The 20775-nt window shown below is 36.6% G+C and overlaps 1 protein-coding gene across 1 annotated transcript; it reads right to left on the bottom strand.

Moving 5' to 3' along the window:
- Positions 1-776: 776 nt before the first annotated feature.
- Positions 777-19736, bottom strand: LOC147065200 (uncharacterized). Its single transcript, XM_085956674.1, has 14 exons — positions 19369-19736; positions 18412-18652; positions 16559-16669; positions 14822-14910; positions 14164-14365; positions 13171-13305; positions 8196-8299; positions 7918-8030; positions 7040-7250; positions 5531-5669; positions 4819-4955; positions 3760-3910; positions 2987-3204; positions 777-1227 (listed from the first exon to the last, which is right to left on the bottom strand). Exons 1-14 carry the CDS (start codon positions 19443-19445, stop codon positions 1104-1106), a joined length of 2052 nt encoding a protein of 683 aa, XP_085812800.1. The 5' UTR covers positions 19446-19736; the 3' UTR covers positions 777-1103.
- Between the last annotated feature and the right edge of the window lie 1039 nt (positions 19737-20775).

Here is a 20775-nt window from a genome sequence, read left to right as displayed (position 1 = left end):
ACTAACCATAAATGAGAGATTCTCTGTCATTCAACAGTATTATCCGATCAGAGGACACAGTTTTCTGCCATGTGATAGAAACTTTTCAGTGATGAAACGATCTGTTCGGGGTTGGATAGGATTTACTCCCCAAGCTGTTATGATGACATCATTCGAACTCCCCGGAAATGCAATTCCTACCGCACTTCAAAATGATCAGATTCTCGACTTCAAGGACGGGTGGCCAAAGTTCTTCAAGAAAATATGTAAAGATATTGAGAAGAAAAATCTGACTTTCAGTATAAGCAAGTACAGACATCTCACCTACATTGAGCAGATGAAGGGTTGCGTCAAAGCATCGGAATTCATTGACGGTCTGTTTAATGGAACATTCCGATTGATGAAACAGGATCAAGTGGAGCTCCCCACCGTTAGCAGCATATTATTATGGTGGGAAAGTTCGAATCAACTTCAAAAAGTTACAGAACATCTGAAAAGTCATCCCCTACATACCTGAACAATACAAGATATTTTATGACGAAATTCTTAAGTATCCTACTACCCTACTACCCATACAGGAGACAGTGACAACGATGAAACATTAAAACATTAAAATATCATTAATTATGATATTTTACCCACTGTGAAATCATTTAGTGGACTAGGGATAACATTCCAGCACCTTGAATTAATAATACTTAATAAACTATTGACTACTTTAGCTTATTTTTTTTATAGTTAAATACTTTAGGTTAGGCCTACAATTAACAGTAACTTTTTCAAAAAAAAACACCCTTCCAATCACTCCTTCATATAATTATAATTATATTATTGCGACTTAGGCCGGATTTAGACCAAGCGAACGAATGTTCGTTCTTCCCCACTCCAGCGAAATTCTCTCGACGTAAACGCTTTGTGGCGAAGACTGGAGGAAGAATGAACATTCGCTCGCTTGGTCTAAATGCACCTTTACATATAGGTAGAATTCTGTATGAACGTAATTTTCAACAGGAAAGCATTCAATTTACAGCATGTTTTGAATTATTTGTGTTTGAATGAATGAAGTGTCACATTCTTGTAGATTATTTTGTACAAACCCACCCAACAATTGCTGGAAATAAACTTCACAAATTGAAGACAGTTTTGGCATGTTTAATGTATTCCGAGATGAGAACTCGGGCCCTCTTATCACACATATCACGCACCGAGTACTCTTCGTTGATCAGCTGATCGATGTTCTTCTGCCATCTGCAACACATCATCAAAAATTAGAGCATACATCGAGGCGAGCCGGGGCCCGTACTGAGTTATAGTGCTATGGATAATAATAAATTATATTACGGACAACTAATATTTGGGTCCTATTAATGAAATCCGTTTCTGAACGTGCGTACTGCTCGAATTTGCCAGTTCAAAAAAAATATTTTTCGGCCTTTGATGCAATATATGTAGCAAGATTTTACTAGCGAGTATGTAATCTTAATGATATCATTCTATAATAAATCAAGATTGAAATAAACATAAAGGACCCAACTGAAAATTTACTAAATGGAGATATTGAGCTTCAAAGTCTGTACATGTCTTTAGGTACCCACTTTATGTAAATGTTGTGAACATGAAAACTATTAAACACTGTGATAATTATTTATATACATATCTCTATTACCAGTTAAAGAATATAAAAGGCAGTAATACATATCTTAGGATATTAATTAATCATACAGTCGGTTCCTTCTTTATGACATTTTTCATACAATCGCTAGAAATTATTTTACATAAAGGAACCGACGGGTGATTCTCTTTTTTATTATTTCATATTACTTGCAAAGTCGTAAACTATTTATTTATCATAAAACATCATAATCAAAATAAATATTTGCATATCGTTAATAATCTAAGGAAAATAACTTTTAAGACAAACTCCATTTCATCAAAAAAACCTTGACCTCTTGCCTCTTATGATACTTTGATACCGACTATGGCAGACACTATGCAGTTAGTTAAATTTTGACGTTTAGATCTGTCCGTAAAACAAAAAGAAAATAATGTAAATAAAATGGGATCTACACAGAATATAACTTGGATCTCCTTAGCAAATTGAAATTTGGAATATTTAGGACTATACTCGAACAACATCTTGGCTACGCGTGAAAACTGTGAACTACAAGCTCCTCCCATTTAGTCGACAACAGCGCCTTCCGGCTTTTGCCTAAATCTACTTGTTGGAGAGTAGTTATCAGCACTCTCCACTCTGCACTACGTACATATATATTTTCACGATAGAACTTACTATGTATATAGAAAATTAGAATTATCTTTTATTTTGGGCCGCAACAAATGCCATTTTGTGCCGCGGTTTGTGCATCACTGCTCTACATACACTAAGAACATAGTATATACAGAGGTACTATAATAAGATAACATCTAGATTGGGGTAATTATCCCAACACGCCGCCAGTCTAATATTTAATTTTATATTAATGCGGTAAAGCAAAAAAACCGTTGCAGGCTACTGAGCAGCGTTCCAATTTAAAAATACATTTTGCTTCTTTCTGATGCTCTCTTTTATCGTACTTGTGCGGTTCGCAACTGACTGGCAGTATGCCTCCCTATCCTGGGCCAGTCGTAACAGATCCCCAATGCCTTAGACAGAGCCACTTACAAAGATTGCGTAGCCTAGAGAATCTCTTTCTACCTACACTTTTGCTGCCCTCTACCTTTCCTTGCATTATGAGTTGGTGTAAATCATACTTCTCATTGGGGAAAATATGATCAAAGTAAATTATTATTTATAGCAAAACCTTAGTGACTGAATGAAAATATTTTGCCCTCATATTCAAAATTCATTATACTCTGAAAAATTAGTTATAATATTGAAAAGTGAAAAGTCATCTATTTGAGTGTTCAATCAATTAGAGTAGTATTGCAGATCCTCAGATGGGCTTTCTCGCTGGTTACTAATAAGTTATCAGGTCTGTTAAAGGAATAATGACAAAGAAATCCTCACTTGGTATCTTGATCTTTCCAGTATGACAGTTGGTGAGAAGATTGCTCGGTTTGGTGGTTGGCTTCCTCCACAAGGTTCGTGGCCTCCTGACGGAAAGCCTGGGCATCGGCCCGCAGCGCCGCTACCTCGGCAGCCAGTTTCCGCCTCATGTCCCGTGACTTGTGCTCCAGTGCAGCATTCTCCGCTTGCAACGTCTTCAGACGGTCTTGCTCCGACTCCTAATCAAAGAAGACAAAAAAAGCAGTGCTGTTACTGAAAACGACACGATCTGGGAAAGATTTGCCAGTACTATCACTTGCGTGCAGAACTAGGGTCCCTGATCAAAAAATTAAAAATTATATGAAGCAAACACGGTTAATATTATGTTTTCTCACTTTCAAATCACCTTTTAACAAATCCATGAATAGTTTGACATAACAAAGATAATAGTAGCTATACTGACCGCACACATTCCTAGTTAATGCAATCCTTAAACGCATAGAGATGGACACTGGAGCTCTGAATTTTAAGATAAAAAAAATTCAATAACCAATTCATGATAATGAAAAAGAGGTATAGGACCATCCTACTCGTAAGATGCTTTATGTGGCCTTCAGCTATGCGGACAGCGGAATGCGACATTTGCTGGAGAGAGGACATTTTAAAGGAGTTGCACTTCTCATATCCTTGTGAGAGACGTGAAAATATGCATCAATACTGGTGCAAACATAACGACAAGACCGAAAATGTCTTGAAAAATCTTTTGAGGTGAAAATCTTGACATTATAACTCACAATTTTAAGTTTAATCTGCTGCCTCTGTGAAGCCCCCTCATCTTTGTTGTGACGGGCCGCCTGAAGTCTCGCCTCCGCTTCCAATTTCATGCGGTCGAGGATTTCCTTCGCCTCCGAAATGCTTTTGGGCGTCTGGCCGGCCAACAGTTCTCTGAATGAAACAAATAAAGAATAAGTTCATCAAATTGAACAAAACTTTTGGCATCACCGAAACATTTTTGGACTGAGAAAATTTGGCTGGACTCATCTGGAGTCATTTTGCTGACAGGCTTTATGAGACTAGACTTGTCACCTGTCCACCACTTCCCTATGGGGGAGAATTACAGGATGCAAACCAAATCCTTTGGCAATGTCCTGAAATATGTACGGAAAGGTCAATTCGGTCCAACCAGTTGTTGGGTCGGCAAATTTTGTTGCATTTAGAAAATTCATGGCATCATACCGCAAACGTGAAGATTTCTTCACTTAGATTATTCAGCATTTTTTATATTAGCTTTTGTTATTTGTTAGGTAAATAAAAAAATAACCATGTTCGATCCGAAGTGGGCCTCCACAGAACAGATGTTGTATTAACAGATTTTTGTTTTTACGAGACATGGACATTAGCCACTTGCTCAACCTATTAGGTCCTTACTCTGGACTCATACACAAATTGAAAAACAATGTGTATTTGCCAGACCCGGGATTCGATCCTCGGACCAACGATATTATGGGCCGATGCTTGAGCCGCTCGGCCATCGTGGGTATAATTTATTTACTAAACAAAAACTAGATGTAATTAAATGTCATATGGTCATAGATATGTATCTATAAAGAATTCACCTTAAGCTTTTATGATTATTTAAAAAATATTCATTTGATTGTAGAAAAACTAAATGCCTTTATTAGTTTATCATGGACGACAATTTTGTGAGTCAATTTGTGATGTTCTGGTGTTTACACTATTTTGGCAGTGTTCCACTGAACTGTTTTACGACAAAACGCTTACTTCCAAACATACAATAATTTAGAAACAATAACAATATAATTATCATGAAAAATGTAATATTCAAGATAGACCTCTCCTCCAAGGAATATTTGCATAGATTTTCTCCAACAGATAATCCGATAGAGATGAGAGAACGATTGAAATTGTTGCACGCAGTCAACGCCATCTTTTGCACTTTCGCCATCTCAATATCCTTTTTGTAACTCATCTGCAACAAAAATAACCAATTTATAAACTTTCAGTTAGTTTTTATACACCAACAATAATTCTGCTCTAACAGATGTAACGTCGCATATCGGACTTGACAGATCCGCAGACCTGATATGTCATGCGACGAGGTTGACAATGTCACGCATCTCTATTCTATTTGGTCAGTGTTAATAAGACTTGTCACTGTACCCGAGCTTATATGTTAGTTTATGTCAATCGATAGGAAAGCAAGAGATTAAATTCTCTGTCACATTGGAAATGGTTAAATTGAATGTTATAAATATTATATTATCGTACTTATATATATTTTGTTCAATAAATTGAACCATGCACACGTAGAAGGGCAGATACCACACATTCATGTCAAAATATTATTATTGTATCCTATTTTACGCCAACACTCGGAATAATGATTGCTATTTCTAATAGTATTAGGAATATTATAACTGTTAAATTGATGCGAGGGAGAATAATTTACAATAGTTTTTTGAGAACCACTCATAAAGATAAAAATCTTGCCGTAAGCATGATTCAATAATTGGATACATCAGGCATATTGGAAGTAATGGCTACCTTCTGTAATTCATCCAAAAGCTCCTTCTTGGAGTCGGCAGCGGCCGTGACGCGCTCTGTCTGAGAGACCATCGCCGCTCGCTCCTGCACCGACATCCCCTGTGCCGCCAGACGAGCCCGCAAGTTCTTCACCTCTTCCCTGGAGAGAGAGACACGGACAAAGTTATTTCCACTCGTCCACCGATAGCAACTGTCATTGTCCAAATGCAAAATCCCCCTATACTGCAAAGACCTCAACAAACATTATAAAGAAGTGGGAAGAACTGAGCATTATATACATCACATAGTCACAATTAAATTATAATGAAGTTCATATCCAATTATTGTTATACATAACTCAATCATTAATAGTCCAGCATCCAGACTTTACATATTTTGACATGACAAAGGGGTTTACCTGGGGAGTTTCGCGGGAGTTTTTATATTGACATTTTAATTTATTTTGGGGAGTTCTTTTCGAATTTTAAGTTTACCACCTAGGATTTTTTTCATTTGCGCCATAGTTTTCTGATTATAACTCTTGCCTGGTGTACTTTATGGTAAAATTAATTAAGGAATTAGTAAACGCCGTGGGTCCCAGGTTCGAATCCTGGGTCTGGCAAGTACACATATTGTTTTTCAATTTTGTGTCTGGCAGGGTATGGACCTAATAGGTTGAGCAAGTGGCTGACATCCATTTCTCATAAAAAAAACAAAATCTGTTAATACAAAACTCTACTCTGTGGAGGCCCATATGATCCTATTAGGATCGGACATGGTCGAAAGAAGAAAAGAAAGAAGTAGTAAAATAAACTACAGAAAATTTCCTATAATTTATGTTCTAATATCAAATCTGCTAGTTAGGTTACGGTGACTGCTTTCGGTGAAAAGGAAGGATTTTTGCTACTAGCTTTGATGTCACATAATATCACAACCGTAACAGGAAAGAGTTCTGTTAACAGAATGACAGGTTTGCGGGAGTCAAGGAGAGAAATCGTGGAAAGCTCACATCAAGCGGGCGGCTCCTTCATGGCGACCCGCCGATGCACTCGTCTACAAATGTACAAGCTGCCAACTGAGGATGTGGGTTTCAGCAAAACCACTGAATTTATAATTATGTCCTCGGTCCATCGAATTATTTCCTGTATGAATTTTTGAAAACAACCTTTTTGGACATCGCTTTTCAAGTGGTAAGAAAGTCAAGGAGGCGAAGAGGGTCTGGATTTTAGAATAATTTTTGTTCTTTTGAAAAGGGCTAACACTGTTGTAGGAACAATGGACAAAGTGCATTTCACTCTCAGGAGACCATATTAAAAAATATTTTTGATTTTCAATCACTTTCATACTGAGGCAGGTATTATAATGAATGCCCTGCATATATAATACATATAAAATATGTATTAAAAAAACCACAGAAAATACTGTAGGAAAATTTTTGGACTGAGTGTGATTCGAACTCACATCATTCGCTGTTGGGGGAACGCTCTCGTCTATCAACCTATCAATATATCTATAATATTATTCACTCACTCCAACAGGCGAGTGGTGTCTTTAGCGAAGCTGAGGCGAGCCTTGCGAGCGTCCTGCTCCGTGACAGTCTTGTGGACTTGGTGGCGCAAGTCGGTGGCCCGTTGCTTGCGCAGGCGGATCTCTTCTTCCAGGAGTGCCAGAGCGCTCCGCCGCTCCTGCTCCTCTCGCCGCCTCTCTGCCGCGTCCGGTCCCTTCACCTCCAATCGCAAATCTGTTTTAACACATGGAACATTTCAAAGACAGGCAGTTTCGATAGACGTCCATCAAATAAATATATTTGCAGTCTAGAACTCTGCGACGAAGCGATCAATCGAACCACATCACCTTAGCTGATCAAAATTACGCAAATGGAACATATCATAATACGTACAGGACGGCGCATATATCATCGCCTTATTGGAAGATACCGTAATTTCCTTAGAAACATCACCTTTGATTATTGTGTAGATTGAGGGTTCCGAACCTTTTTGTATCCTGGAAGATATTTTAAAATATCGGTCGGCGGCGGGTACCGCCTATTTTTTCAAAGCAAATTTAATGTTGGACATATTATGTAAATACTACACAAAAAAATAATTTAAAAACTATTGTTTCAACCTTATAAAATTAATGTCACTGATTTCGAATTTTTTAAGAATTGTGATAAGAATATGATATATCTTGATGAATTTCTAGCAACTAGTAACAATAATGGCGGATTATAGTAGTTGTCGGATAATCGAGCGGCGGATTACTGAGAGTGTACTGTATTATGATTTTTGTATTTACTCTTTATGTTTAAATATTGTTAATTGGACTGTACAATTAGCTCACTATTTGTAAAATAAATAAAGTTAATATCGCCAAGTTTTATTATACATAAAATTATATATAGCTACCTTCGATTTCTTTTTGCAACACCATAACATTCTCGTCCGAAATGCCCCGCAGTTCTTTAAGTTGCGCAATATATTCGGCTGTAGTTTCATCAAATTTTCCAAAATCCTGAAAACTAAAATACAAAAAAAATACATGAGGGTATATTGATCGTATATGTATACAGATCGTATATTGTTGTCAAGCGGGATTCAAACCTGCATTCATCCGAATCCGGCTAATGCACTTTGTTACTGTGAATGTATACATAAAAGCATAATTAAATGAAATAACTACTTACACAAACCAGCACTTGAGATAGTATTCGTGTCGCAAAAGAGACAACTGCCCTCGCTCGGTGTTGCCGTATATCTTTTCTAGGTCCATAGTGTCTGCAATGTATTCCTACAAAAATAGTATAGCTATAAGTGGAAAGAGAAATGAAAATAGTGCACACTTGGACAGTAATTCTGTTATACTTATGGAGCTGGAGAAATTATAATAATAATAAGATATCCATGTTTTCGAAGAGCGCTGAGTGGTAGGTATTTAATAGCCAATAGCTTAAGTATTGTCGTCATTAGTATGTCTTCCGTAGCATAATGGTTGATTGCGACGAGTTTGGGGCGTTTACCCGTTGGAGATGCCGGGTTCGATTCCTGACCGGTTGGCTTACTTTTTTCAAAAAAGTTTTTTCTATTGGTTGTGATATACTCTCTCAGTTAGTGTTTTTCTAAAATTATATAATGTTCAATAAGATATCACTCGGATGAATAAATAGGTATACACTACCAACTAATGACAACACCATACAAAATCAATGATATTACAAAAGTTTACTGTACATTGATAAAATCGGTGAAAAGTGTCTAGTATAATAATTAAATTTATACTACATATTTAAGGGGCAAGTGTGTACAATATTTTTTGTGTTTTCCTTCAAAGTAGCAACTGCGAAAATTATTAATAAACTGCATTTTAAAATAAAAACAATATTATTTTACATTTCGCTTATACTTGCTAACATGATATAAAAAAAATATTCTCTCCCTCTCTCGTATTGCATTGTCTGGAAAAAAACAATCAACATTGAACGCGCATATTTTTTTTTCCGTTGACATCAGATATATTTGATAAAATGCACAGATTTTTAAAACACATAAAACATCAAAAATAATTTAATTGACAGCTATTTATATGTTAATTCAATTTAAAATACTAAATTAAAATCTGTAATTCAACAGACCATATCTTCATGGAATCTACAGCCTTTTATAGTTTTATGACCTAAGATTCAGAAAAAAAAATGGCAGATTAGTCACATCTGACCATGAACCGCCATATCAGAAAATTATTTTTTATATTTGATAATATATTGTGTACCAATTTTATTTATTGTGCTAGACCTCCATTATGTTTTTATATTGTTATGTTTAAAAAAACCTCTATTTTATAAACATCACCTACAATAATCATTGATTCGACTGGGCACACCGAATTGTCTTTCGACGAGTTATGTCGCGAGTCGTTTTGACAAGTTTGGCGCCGTTTGAATTTCCGAAAAAAACTAACTTAAACGCTGTTCGGTCAGGAATCTACCTGTTTCGTATCACCACCGCCGCCAACATCTGACGTCTTGGAAGAAGTTGACTCCGAAATGGACGTCACCTAATGCGTCAATTACATTGAGCTACTTTACGAGCTGTTTGTTGGCGAGTTTACAATCTGCCTGTAAAGTTGCCCAGTGTAATCATCGAACAAGCTAACAAGCAGATTGTAAACACTCTACCGAGAAAAGTTGAAAGCCGGTCAACTTTACACGCTACACGCCGGCGTGTGGGCCTACTGCGTCTGCGCAGTAGCAACCTCCCGGTAAAAAAACGAACTACGTTCTGTCAAAATAGTCGCTGGCTTGTGGCTTCTCAGCGAATGCAAAGTTTTGTGTGTCATCATCGTAAACACAGTAGCTGAATCGCCCGCTATTAAATTCGCCAACAAACAGCTCATAAAGCAGCTCAATGTAATTGACGCTTAACTGGCAACTGGAGCAATCCCTGTGTTACCCTGGTTTTAATTTGATTATTTATTAAATTTAATGTAGTTCCATCAAGTTTGTAGAGTAATTATTTAGCTATCCGTTTCGTTCGTTCAAATAATTTAGGCATCTATTTATTAGAATAACTTATTTCATTTGATTATTTATTACTTGTTACTAAATTTATGTAGATGCAAATTTCCATATTATATTAATGTTAAATTCCAATCGTCTTTGATTTCATCTGGCTGTAATTTATATTGTCCTTTTTACAGATAATTATTTTACTTCAGTTCGATCCTGAAGTATGGCGCCTGCATTGCGAAGCGTTAACCTGTTACATAATTCTGATTTTAGATTTCATTCTTTCACAAGTTAAATTATTACGATCGGCATTTTTATAGTTGGTAGTTTTGATTTCTTTTAAGTAGGTACGATAGATTATGCGCCAATCTGACACAATTAGCCGCACCCTGTATTATCATCGTCTCATGTAAGCGGCTGACATCCGAGGTGTCAAGTTAGCTTTTATAATCTATCTTTCATTACATACTTTCAAATGATATTCTTTATTTTGTAAGTGTGAAATCTAAATCATAATTACAACATTTTATACATAACAATATCCTGGATTTATTTTGGACATTTTATATAATGACTTATAACTGAAATTCAATCAAATCAGACGAACATTATATGAAAGTTGTAATTCTTCCGCAATTTTGTTTCATCTGTCATCGAGTATTCATTTAAAAACTGTATCTACGCAAAAACCCCATACGAATTTCTTACTTTTTGTGTAATTCAATACAGTTGAACTTGGTTATTACGAGGAAGATGGGACTGACTGAATTTGCTCGTTATAAGCATTACTCGTTATATCAGAGAATAGGTATTTTTAAATGAGCGGTCACATAAGACAAAAAGTCGCAATTCTAACAAAAAAACACAATTAAAATTTTTCCCCAAAACAAGCATGGCAGTCATAAACTACAAAAGAAGTTGTTTATTGTAATGAAGTGCTGAGCCGCCGGCGCTGGTAGGTACCTACTGACTTCACAAAGCTTGGATTTTTTACATTCAATGTCAACCATTTGCGTGGATACTTTTTCAATGTTGTCGGCGAAAACACCAATTAGGTACTTAGACACTTAACTAGTGTCATAAACGTAATCCAATCCTGGTAGCATCGGTGGGATTTTATTGCTTCAGGTCGAAAATGTTGTTTTTAAACGATGATCGACACATATAAAAGTGAATAAATGTGTGGAGAAAATCATAAACTAAAATGTCAACGAATGTTTCCTCTGTCCGTGATCGTAATAACCAAGTTTGACTGTATTATATAAAATTAAAATTTGGATCGCATATTATTGTAATTAATAAATTCTTGTAATTAAATTATTTATTTACAAGCCGAGGTGAATAATGAAATATTTATTAATCATTTACCATCAAGTCTTCGCCACTGCCATATATATAATAATAAGGGAAACATGCTCATACTGTTATCTAAATTAGTAACTACATAAAGTTAGAGCAAAACTGCAACTACGGGCACACTGCGGCCCGCCGCATATTTTTCTGCGGCCCGCGACCAATATTATATTTTTGAAAAAGATTCACGTTATAATCTTTTAACGACTTTCTCGACTACAAAATTAACACCTGAATTTAAAAAATGTTAAGACGTAAAACAGTTCCATTCCACTCATTAGATTGTTTTTTTTTTTGTTAATAAATATTGTAGGTACATATAAAAATGGTATTTTACTTGCGGCCCGCCGCTCATTTTGAATTCCTGAATTTTGGCCTTCATCCGAAAAGTTTGCCCCCCCCTGAGTTAGAGCTATATAAAAAAATGCAATTTTTGTCGCTACTCTATTCATTTTTGTATCAAAAATCACAATCAATTAATTATTCATTTAATAATACGAGGGTGGGTCAATAATTCCTTAGAAAAAAGCATTAAAACAGTTTTTATTTTTGTATTTTTTTTTTATTTCTCAACATAATCTCCTTGGAGCTCAATACACTTGGTTAGACGTTTCTCAATTTTTTTTAAACCGTCAGAAAAATAAGTTTTCGGAAGGTCCTCAAAATAAGCATTTGTCCGATCGATGACTTCTTCATTTGAAAAAAAACGTTGTCCACTTAGCCATTTTTTTAAGTTTGGGAAAAGGAAAAAGTCACTGGGGGCTAAATCTGGCGAATACGGTGGGTGGTCGACCAATTCGAACTTCAATTCTTCAATTTTAGCCATTGATCGTAAACATGTGTGAACACGGGCATTGTCTTGATGAAAGAGGATTTTTTTCCTGTTTAAATGAGGCCGTTTTTCTTCAATTTTGTTTTTTAGCTGATCCAATAAAGATGCATAATAATCCCCTGTTATTGTTTTTCCTTTTTCCAAATAGTCAACGAAAATAATTCCACGTGCATCCCAAAATACAGTAGCCATAACCTTACCAGCTGATTTTACGGTTTTCGCCTTCTTTGGACATGGTTCGCCTTTCGCAATCCACTGCTTTGACTGTTCTTTCGTCTCGGGAGTATAGTGGTGTATCCATGTTTCATCTACAGTCACAAAGCGACGAAAAAATTCATCCGGATTGCGTTGCATGAGCGACAACAGGGCTTTAGAGGCCACCACCCTATTGCGTTTATTGTCGACTGTGAGCAAACGCGGCACCCATCTTGCAGAAATTTTTTTCATGCCCAATTTGTCATGTAAAATAGAAATGACGCTACCTTTTGAGATCCCTGTAACCTCAATTATCTCACTCAACTTTAATCTTCGGTCACTTAACACCATATCGTGGATTTTACTGATCATTTCTGGTGTAGTCACCTCTACAGGACGTCCTGAGCGTGGTTCATCCTTTGTTGATGTACGACCACGTTTAAATTCATTTAACCAGTTATAAATAGTTGCAAGTGAAGGAGCAGATATGCCGTGAACTAAATCCAACTAATTTTTTATTTCCTTTGCTGTTAACCCTTTTATATTAAAATGTTTAATAACAGCTCTAAACTCAATTTTCTCCATTTTCCATTTTTCCATTTTCCACAAGCAAATTTTTTTTTTAAATGTACGAGAAACACACAACAACCCGACCAATCTGATTGAAACTTCGCAGCATACTGAATTGGTAGTGCCGCTGCATGAAAAAAAACCGCTTACAGTACTAGTCGCGCCACCTGTCGGCTTTTCTAAGGACTTATTGACCCACCCTCGTACCTTGACATCTGTGAAATCGACGAGGTATGACAGGAAAGCGAGCATCTGCGGATAGGTGTGTGTTGCGTTCACTGACTTCAACCATGATTTCGTCATCGTTCCAGGATAAAGAAGCTTACGAGATATGGTCGGCAGCTACAAAATAAATAATATTATACATCAACCGAGAGCAATCAATGGAATTTGAATATAAATTCAATTTTTTTATGATAAAATTACTGAATTTAGTATTTTGTCATTCAAATTTAGCAATCATTGTTGCATAATAGGAAACTAATTAAGAAAGTACCTTATGTTCTAAGAAATTTCCAATACCTATGAATAGTGTAATTCTTAAACCATTGGTTTTTTTTTTTTGTTTGGTAAAAAGAAAATAAAAGAATTAGTGTTGGTCCCAATAGCAGGCGGACAAAGAGCTTTATTAAATTCAATTGAATTGAATATTAAACACAGTTATGAAAAATACATTGGAGAAAGCTATTTTAAATGATCAAAAGACAAAATACACATAGGTAGTACTTATAAGAGTGGAAAAAAAATAGATAAACATAAAAAATTAGGTACCGAAGTACAGGTAAGAAAGGCAATATAAGAAAAAATAAATAATGTGTAGTAATTTTTGCAGCAACTTAATTTAAAAGAGGCAAAAGAACAAAACAGTTCCACTAGATCACTGTGATGATTGATGACCTCGAATCTAGGTCATCAATCTAGGACCTAGATTGTATAAAAGCACAGAGTAACAACTTGAGAGTGGGTCTATCGTTTGGGCCCCGCATCGGCTGTATGGATATTATCCGTGGCTCTATCTGACTGACTTTCTCTTAGGTATGCTTACATACTGTAGCTTAAAATTTAGAAGGGATCTTTATTTACCTACATATTTTTTAGACTTATTTAAATTCTAAAATTAGATTGATTATCATTATCATTACATTGAAATTTACTGACAAAATATTAAAATAAGATTTGAATTTCAACATTCGATATTACCTTTTCGACATAGTTGCCGGTGTTAACATGGCACCTGGGCGGGCCGATGAAGCAGTTGACAAGGTCCACGAAGAGACGGATAGTGACGGGCTTGAGAGGGGCGGGGCCTGGCTTGATGAGCTGTGATGCGGACTCATCTGATCGCAGGCGGCGCACCACCCGCTCGCAAGTTCGTTTCTGCCATTCCACGTCTGACAACACCCTATTCTCAAAGCGATCATTAGAAATTTAGTAGGTAATGCGATCGTTGTCATACATAAAATGAGTACACTGCACTTCCTATTTTTTTCAACATATGAATTTTTTGCCTGGCCTGGGATTCGAACCTGAGACGCACGACATTATAGACCATCACGTCATCCGCACGGCCATCCTGGACGTGCACTTGTAACAATTTTATAAAATAAAATATCACTCGATGCAATGGATTACTATTGATACTCATCAGGGTCATAACTCATTCATCGCAGCGTAAACTATAATAGTCAGGCATTTAATGTAGAAAAATTTAACGATAATATCATAGTTGCTTTAGTAATAAAACAAAGACATATCATGTATTATTCTAAATACAAATTGTATGTTGTAATAAAATTATAAAAATTAAAATAAATTGTGTAAAGAGTATAAATGTTGTGAGCTAAAAGCGCAAACAAACCTTTTATCTTTGCCGGGAATGGGCTGAGACGCCTTCTGCAGTAACATGTGACGGGTCTTTCTTTCAGCTGAAGGTGTTCTATGACCGCCCTGCCATCATAAAATAATCAATCAGATAATGTGATGATATGATAAACATGTAATTAACAAAATCAAAATAAAGTGAAACAGGCATAACAATAACAATGCTGATAGATCAGGTTCCATTGGGATTGGACTAATCACTAAATACTATCCTGGTGATTCCCGACTAGGGCTCTGTCTAATAATGCTGGCATCGTAGTCCAGTGCGTAAGGTGCTGGTCTTTCATCTGGGGTCTCCGGCTTCGATTCTCGGTGAGGTCACAATGTAATTACATATGTGATTTTCTCGAAGTCTTGAGTGTTTGTGATTGTTTCACTTCTATTACTATACTAGTGTTCCACTAGACCAGTGGTCGGCAAACTCATTAGTCAACAGAGCCAAATATCAACAATTCAACGATTGAGATTTCTTTTGAGAGCCAAATTTCTTAAACTGAAATTATATACCTATGTAGTGTGACACCCCCGTATGGTCCCCATTTGGGTGTGTCTTTGTGTACCTGGAGACGCCCGAATCGGTATCAAAGCCAACAAATAATAACGGCTGATTGCGAAAATAATTAAATAATGTATAATACCACTAATAAATAATATCTGACCGGCAACATTGTCCAAAAAAAACACGTATGGCAACGTCGCATTGTGCACAGCTCGCGAGTCCAACGGTTTTTTTTTTTGGCGGGCAGATCGCGACAAGCAGCAAAATCGCGAACGCGTACATTTTGCGCTCCGTAGAATTAAATGATAAAAAATGTAACCATATAGTTTATATTAACACCAAATAAACCTCGTCGTTTCCGAAACCATTCCAGTGTGTCAATTATCCACCTTCATCCCAAATACAGACGATAAAAAAAGAAAACTAAAAATAAAAGTGACAGTTGAGAAAAATCCACACATATCAAAATGGAGGGGAGTGATAGTAGGTACACTGTTTATTAACTTAATAAACTGTAGTTAATGATTTAAGTCTTAATTAAACTATTGGTACACTGAATAAAACTTGATTATTGATAAAAATTTAATTGTATGTAAGGTATCCATAAAATTAAATCATGACAATGACTGACAAACACTAAATGTGAATTACGGCCTTGCATCTGGTTTGTAGTTCATGTTTTTAATTTTAAGTCTTATTGATGATTCCAGGTTCTCATCAATAAGACCACTTCTCAATTTACTCTTGATTTCCTCTCTTAGAAATCCATTTACTAACAACAAAACATTCAATATTAACTTTGTTGGAAAATTGTATTCGGTAATTAAATACAGAACATGATTTTTCTTGACTCTTCTAAAGTTACTCAACTGCTTTCTTTCTTGCATCATCGATAGGATATTTTGTGCTAAATGACGTGTGTTTAGTTGTAAAGTGTCCCTCCAAATGTGTCTTCTTGTTATGCGCCAATTTCATGTTATTCGACAAATAATACAGGTCGGTAGGCCCTTTATTTTCGTCATCCGATTTTCTTTGTAGCCATGTCAAATATGGCAGAGGGCATTTGTGGCAGAGCCACACTCAAGGGGCCAAAGAGCCGTATGTGGCCGCGGTTTGCCGACCACTGCACTAGACTAAAGTTAAAAGAGTTTTTCAAAAGAAAAAGACAGAATTACACAAAATGCAGTGCTAACTTGCGCAAGTCTCAGAGCTTACCGTGTGAGTAGACATGCAGGACATGGGTGTCTGCATTATTGTCATGCGCGATGTGGGGGTTTTTTGAGTGGGTGTCTCTCGCATCGAAGCATATGTTGAACGGGATCGTGACTGTAACATTACTCAAAATTACTTTTTGCAAAGGGAAAAAGCTGTGCAATAACCATAATACACGGGATAGAAAGTCCATCAAAGGAATGAAAAATGTCCACAACAAGTGACCGTTTACATTCGAGCTAAAACAGAGTGACAATAAAGAGCGTGAAAAGTAAAACATTGCCCACCATTGTTTAGTATATAAACTTGGCCTTAATACTGGCAGGCATATTTATATAAATAAATGCGTCTCCAACTTAAATTTCAATGACCGCCATGCATTTACATAGGTACATCAGTGGCGAAGGGTGGAGGTAGGCTGTTAAGATTCGACATAAATAGTGCACACTAAACTTTGTCAGTCATACTTATTTGTTTTCTAATGGATTTAAATTCAGATTCCAAGTACCTTCGGTCGATAGTATTAAAATTATTTGTTTTCATTGAATTAAGAATACAATCTGCAGATGGTGCTGGTTAGTTTCTAAAATTCATTTAGCCCTGCCTAACCAAACCATAATCTAAAAATATCTATAATTAATTATGTATGGTTTAACTTTAATGGCATAACTTTAGAAATTTTATACATAAACGAATATTTTTTGACTATTATCTACAATGGCATGGATTAGGCAGGGTGTTATTGAATTTTAAAAACTAACAAACACTATCTACACATTGTAGTCTTAATTCAATGAAAACAAATACGTTTGACTGACAAAGTTTAGTGTGCACTATTTATGTTGAATATTAAAACTCATTCACTGCTGACCATTTAATTATCACAACTCGGTCAATGCTAAAGACACGCCTGGCGTGTAGCAATTAGCATGATAATTAAATGTGGTAATTAACTGGTCAGCAGTGAATGTATAAGTATCTAATGTCCACACACCAGGCGTGTTCTTAGCACGGAATGTGCCTACCTCCACCTTTCGCCACTGAGGTACATACATATATAATTTAATGTGTTAAAATAATTAATATTTATAGCATGGGGGCCTTCGAATACTTTCTCTTTCACTCATTCAGACGTCGCATGCAGCACCGTTCGGGCGCTCCCACCATAGCGCGCAGCAAACGTTATCACACAGACAGAGTCACCTTTACAATTATATAAGGCGATGCTTGGCCTTCAGTTATCAATTAGAATTGAGTCGAGCTTGGATTCGTGAAGAGATCTAATTCACCTAATTCACTACAGTAGCCTTGCTTGAACTCTGAAAACGGATAAATGCGGTTAGCCCTATGAGAGTCAAGTGGGCTATTTGATTGAACTAGGTACATGGTTTGACTACGCTGTAGCTTCAATGTAAATTACCCCGCAAACTTATTATACTCGCGTTCTATCGAACTATTGTAATGTAAAGAGTTAAAATATACCATACACACTTTGGAACCCACGACTTATAGTTTAAAAATAAGAGGGAAGGAATAAAGAAGAGTTCCACCCCTTATATATTTAGTTTTGTGACTTTAATGTATTTCAGATCTAAATTGAGGGATATAAAAACGTAATACCGGAAATTACTTAAATGTACTAAAATAAAACAAGACTGCAGAAAGTACATACAAATATTGGGATGGTGAATTCCAGGCATATAAAATCGAGATCCCACTAAATTTCAAAATTGGAAACCTGCACATTAGCCTGCATGCATTTTTGGTTTCACCACAATATACGGTAATTTTGTTGTGCTGTGATATAAATGAAATAGATTTAAGAGGCTAAGCAATAATACAATAATTGAATTTACCTGTCCGCTGGGTCTTTGCGCCGAGTCTGCACGCGGCCTTTGATGCGAAAAAGTGGCTCTCCCCGAATCGGCACTGCGATGTCTGGAACTGGACTGAAATGCGCTGGAATAACCCTTCATTGAAGAGTGCTGTGGAGGGAGACAGAACCCCTCCAGCGGCTGGACTCCCGATACTCGATCCATAGACCCGCCTCCTTTGCTACCGGGCCGCGGAATGAATGACCGTTTCGGGGCATCTAGTCTGTGATGATACAATCATAACTTGGTATAAAGCATTTATTAAAAAATGTTTCATTCAGCCAACATGATACGCGATAGACTGCCCACCCACGGTGAACCACACCTCGCAATCTGATTCTGAGGAATCGTTGAGAATTGTTGCATTCGATCCCGCCCGCACACCTGTTCACCCTTTTTACCTTTTCGTAGCGATTGTAGGAGCAAGTGGATTGTGTTGCGCGGTGCACAGAGGGTGGGGAAAGTGGCTGCGACATAGGGTTCGCCATGGTAACCTTAGTAACAATTTGCAAGATTTTACAAGAGCTTTGCGAGATTTTACAAGAATTTACAAGAGCAATTTAAATTATTTTCACTAATAACCCTACCTAAAAAGCATTCTATTTTTGATAAGAGATTACTTACTTATTCTTGGTGACACATTTTTGGGTTGACATTCTAACCAATCTACCCCAAATATGTCGAAGAAGTCAGAAAGTATTCAGAAGTCAGAAGTCAGAAGCCAAAAAGTATGAAAGTGAAGCAAAAAAAGTACCTTGGAACTTTGAATTTTCATTCAAACTCTCATGGCTCACCAGCCTGGTGTTTCTTTCATACACAACTGGCACTTACGATTAACCGGAACTTGTTTCGGTGATTTTTATAATACAGCATCTTATTTTCGCCAAATATCCCTAATGCCGATTGGTTTAGCAACCTAGATATTGATGGAGTGTATACCTTGACTTTCGGGATTGTTGGTTTGATGGGTCGATGAGTTCCGATAGTCTCTGAGCGGAGGGCCGGCGATAAGTCATTTTATTATATACAGCTAGTTATTCTTCCGTACAAAACGCAAAATAGTACAGAATCATATGATTCGGTTATACAGTTACGAAAGATGGATAGGGAATAGACCGAAACAATAAAAAATGAAACTAAATCATTGACGAATTGTAGCTTTGCAATATCTTATATCGTATTTGTTTTTACTATTTAAACCGAACTTCGTTAAATGTCGGATAATAAACAAAAGCGAATAAATTCAGCAAGAATGACGTTTATGAAAATTCAAAACAACTCGTTATTATTTTAAAAATTTAAACGATATATCCACACCCAGTGCTGCCAACAATCAATACAATAAAATTTAAGCAAATAGATGGCAACATCTTGCTTATTCATAGCAATGGGGATATTGAATAACGTGACAATGCAGCACAGGCATAACGTAATTCGTCTAACTTTAGTGCAAATTTAGTAGAAAATTATTCAGATGAATAATTTACTAAACTTAAAGTTAACCGTTTGAAGTAATGTTACATGTCGTGTACGAAAATCCATCATATTGCAATAGTACCTAGGTATGTACTTACCTATATATATGATGAATAATATTATTGGGTATTAGCGGGCACACACAATCTTGTCTGCGTGAAAACCTCGTGTGCGCGATTTCGCATGGGAATGATCGTGTCTAAAGCCGTGTTGACACGGTCCAAGTACGGATCCAAGTAAACTTGGATCGAGTGTCATCCAAGTGACAGCTTCATACTATTTATTCCTATCCAAGTTAACTTGGATGAGTAGGACGCGGTCCAAGTAGCTTGGATAGGAATAATTAGTATGAAGATGTCTACTTGGATGGCACTCGGTCCAAGTGTACTTGGATCGTGTCAACGCGGCTTAAGTCGCGTAGCGAACAACGGAAAGAGAAGGGTTAGTCGCGTCCAATCTTTCACGCGTGCCGTATGTCAAGTCGTTTTTAACACATTTTACCACGTTTAATCTTTTACGTGTGCCGTACGTCAAATCTTGTATAAAAATAAAGCTAAACTTGTTCACACGTTATATTTTGGTTACCTATGTTGCGTGCGGAAGGATTTTATTGAATTGTTTTATCTCAAGAATAGTTTGTTTACGAAACTGTGTTTGAGCTAAATGTCAAAATGCAGTCTGTCAAAATAACACACTCACACACACTCTTACTAAAACCATGCTAAAACCGTTGAATTGTTGTACGCTCCAACGACTTCCACGATCACGCCGTAATGAAGACACTCAATCCCGGCGCGCGCTCCTCAAAACATGCGCTAAACGTTGTGCTATCGCGCAGGATATAGTTGACATGTAAATTGTAGCAACAGA

Source organism: Rhyacophila brunnea, unplaced genomic scaffold, assembly GCF_057557595.1.
Source record: "Rhyacophila brunnea isolate RB1 unplaced genomic scaffold, BYU_Rbru_1.0 scaffold_6, whole genome shotgun sequence".
NCBI classification, from domain to species: domain Eukaryota; kingdom Metazoa; phylum Arthropoda; class Insecta; order Trichoptera; family Rhyacophilidae; genus Rhyacophila; species Rhyacophila brunnea.
The sequence above is the reverse complement of the archived record's forward strand: the minus strand, read 5'-3'. Positions and strand labels throughout refer to the sequence as shown.

Excerpts from the sequence above, each read along its gene's own strand:
- LOC147065200 (XM_085956674.1), bottom strand. The coding sequence starts at position 19,445 with ATGACTTATCGCCGGCCCTCCGCTCAGAGACTATCGGAACTCATCGAC. Across the intron at positions 14,366-14,821 it reads ATTCCCGGCAAAGATAAAAG|GGTGTTGTCAGACGTGGAAT; the intron begins GTTTGTTTGCGC and ends CTTTGAGAATAG. Across the intron at positions 1,228-2,986 it reads TGGAAAGATCAAGATACCAA|ATGGCAGAAGAACATCGATC; the intron begins GTGAGGATTTCT and ends GATGTGTTGCAG.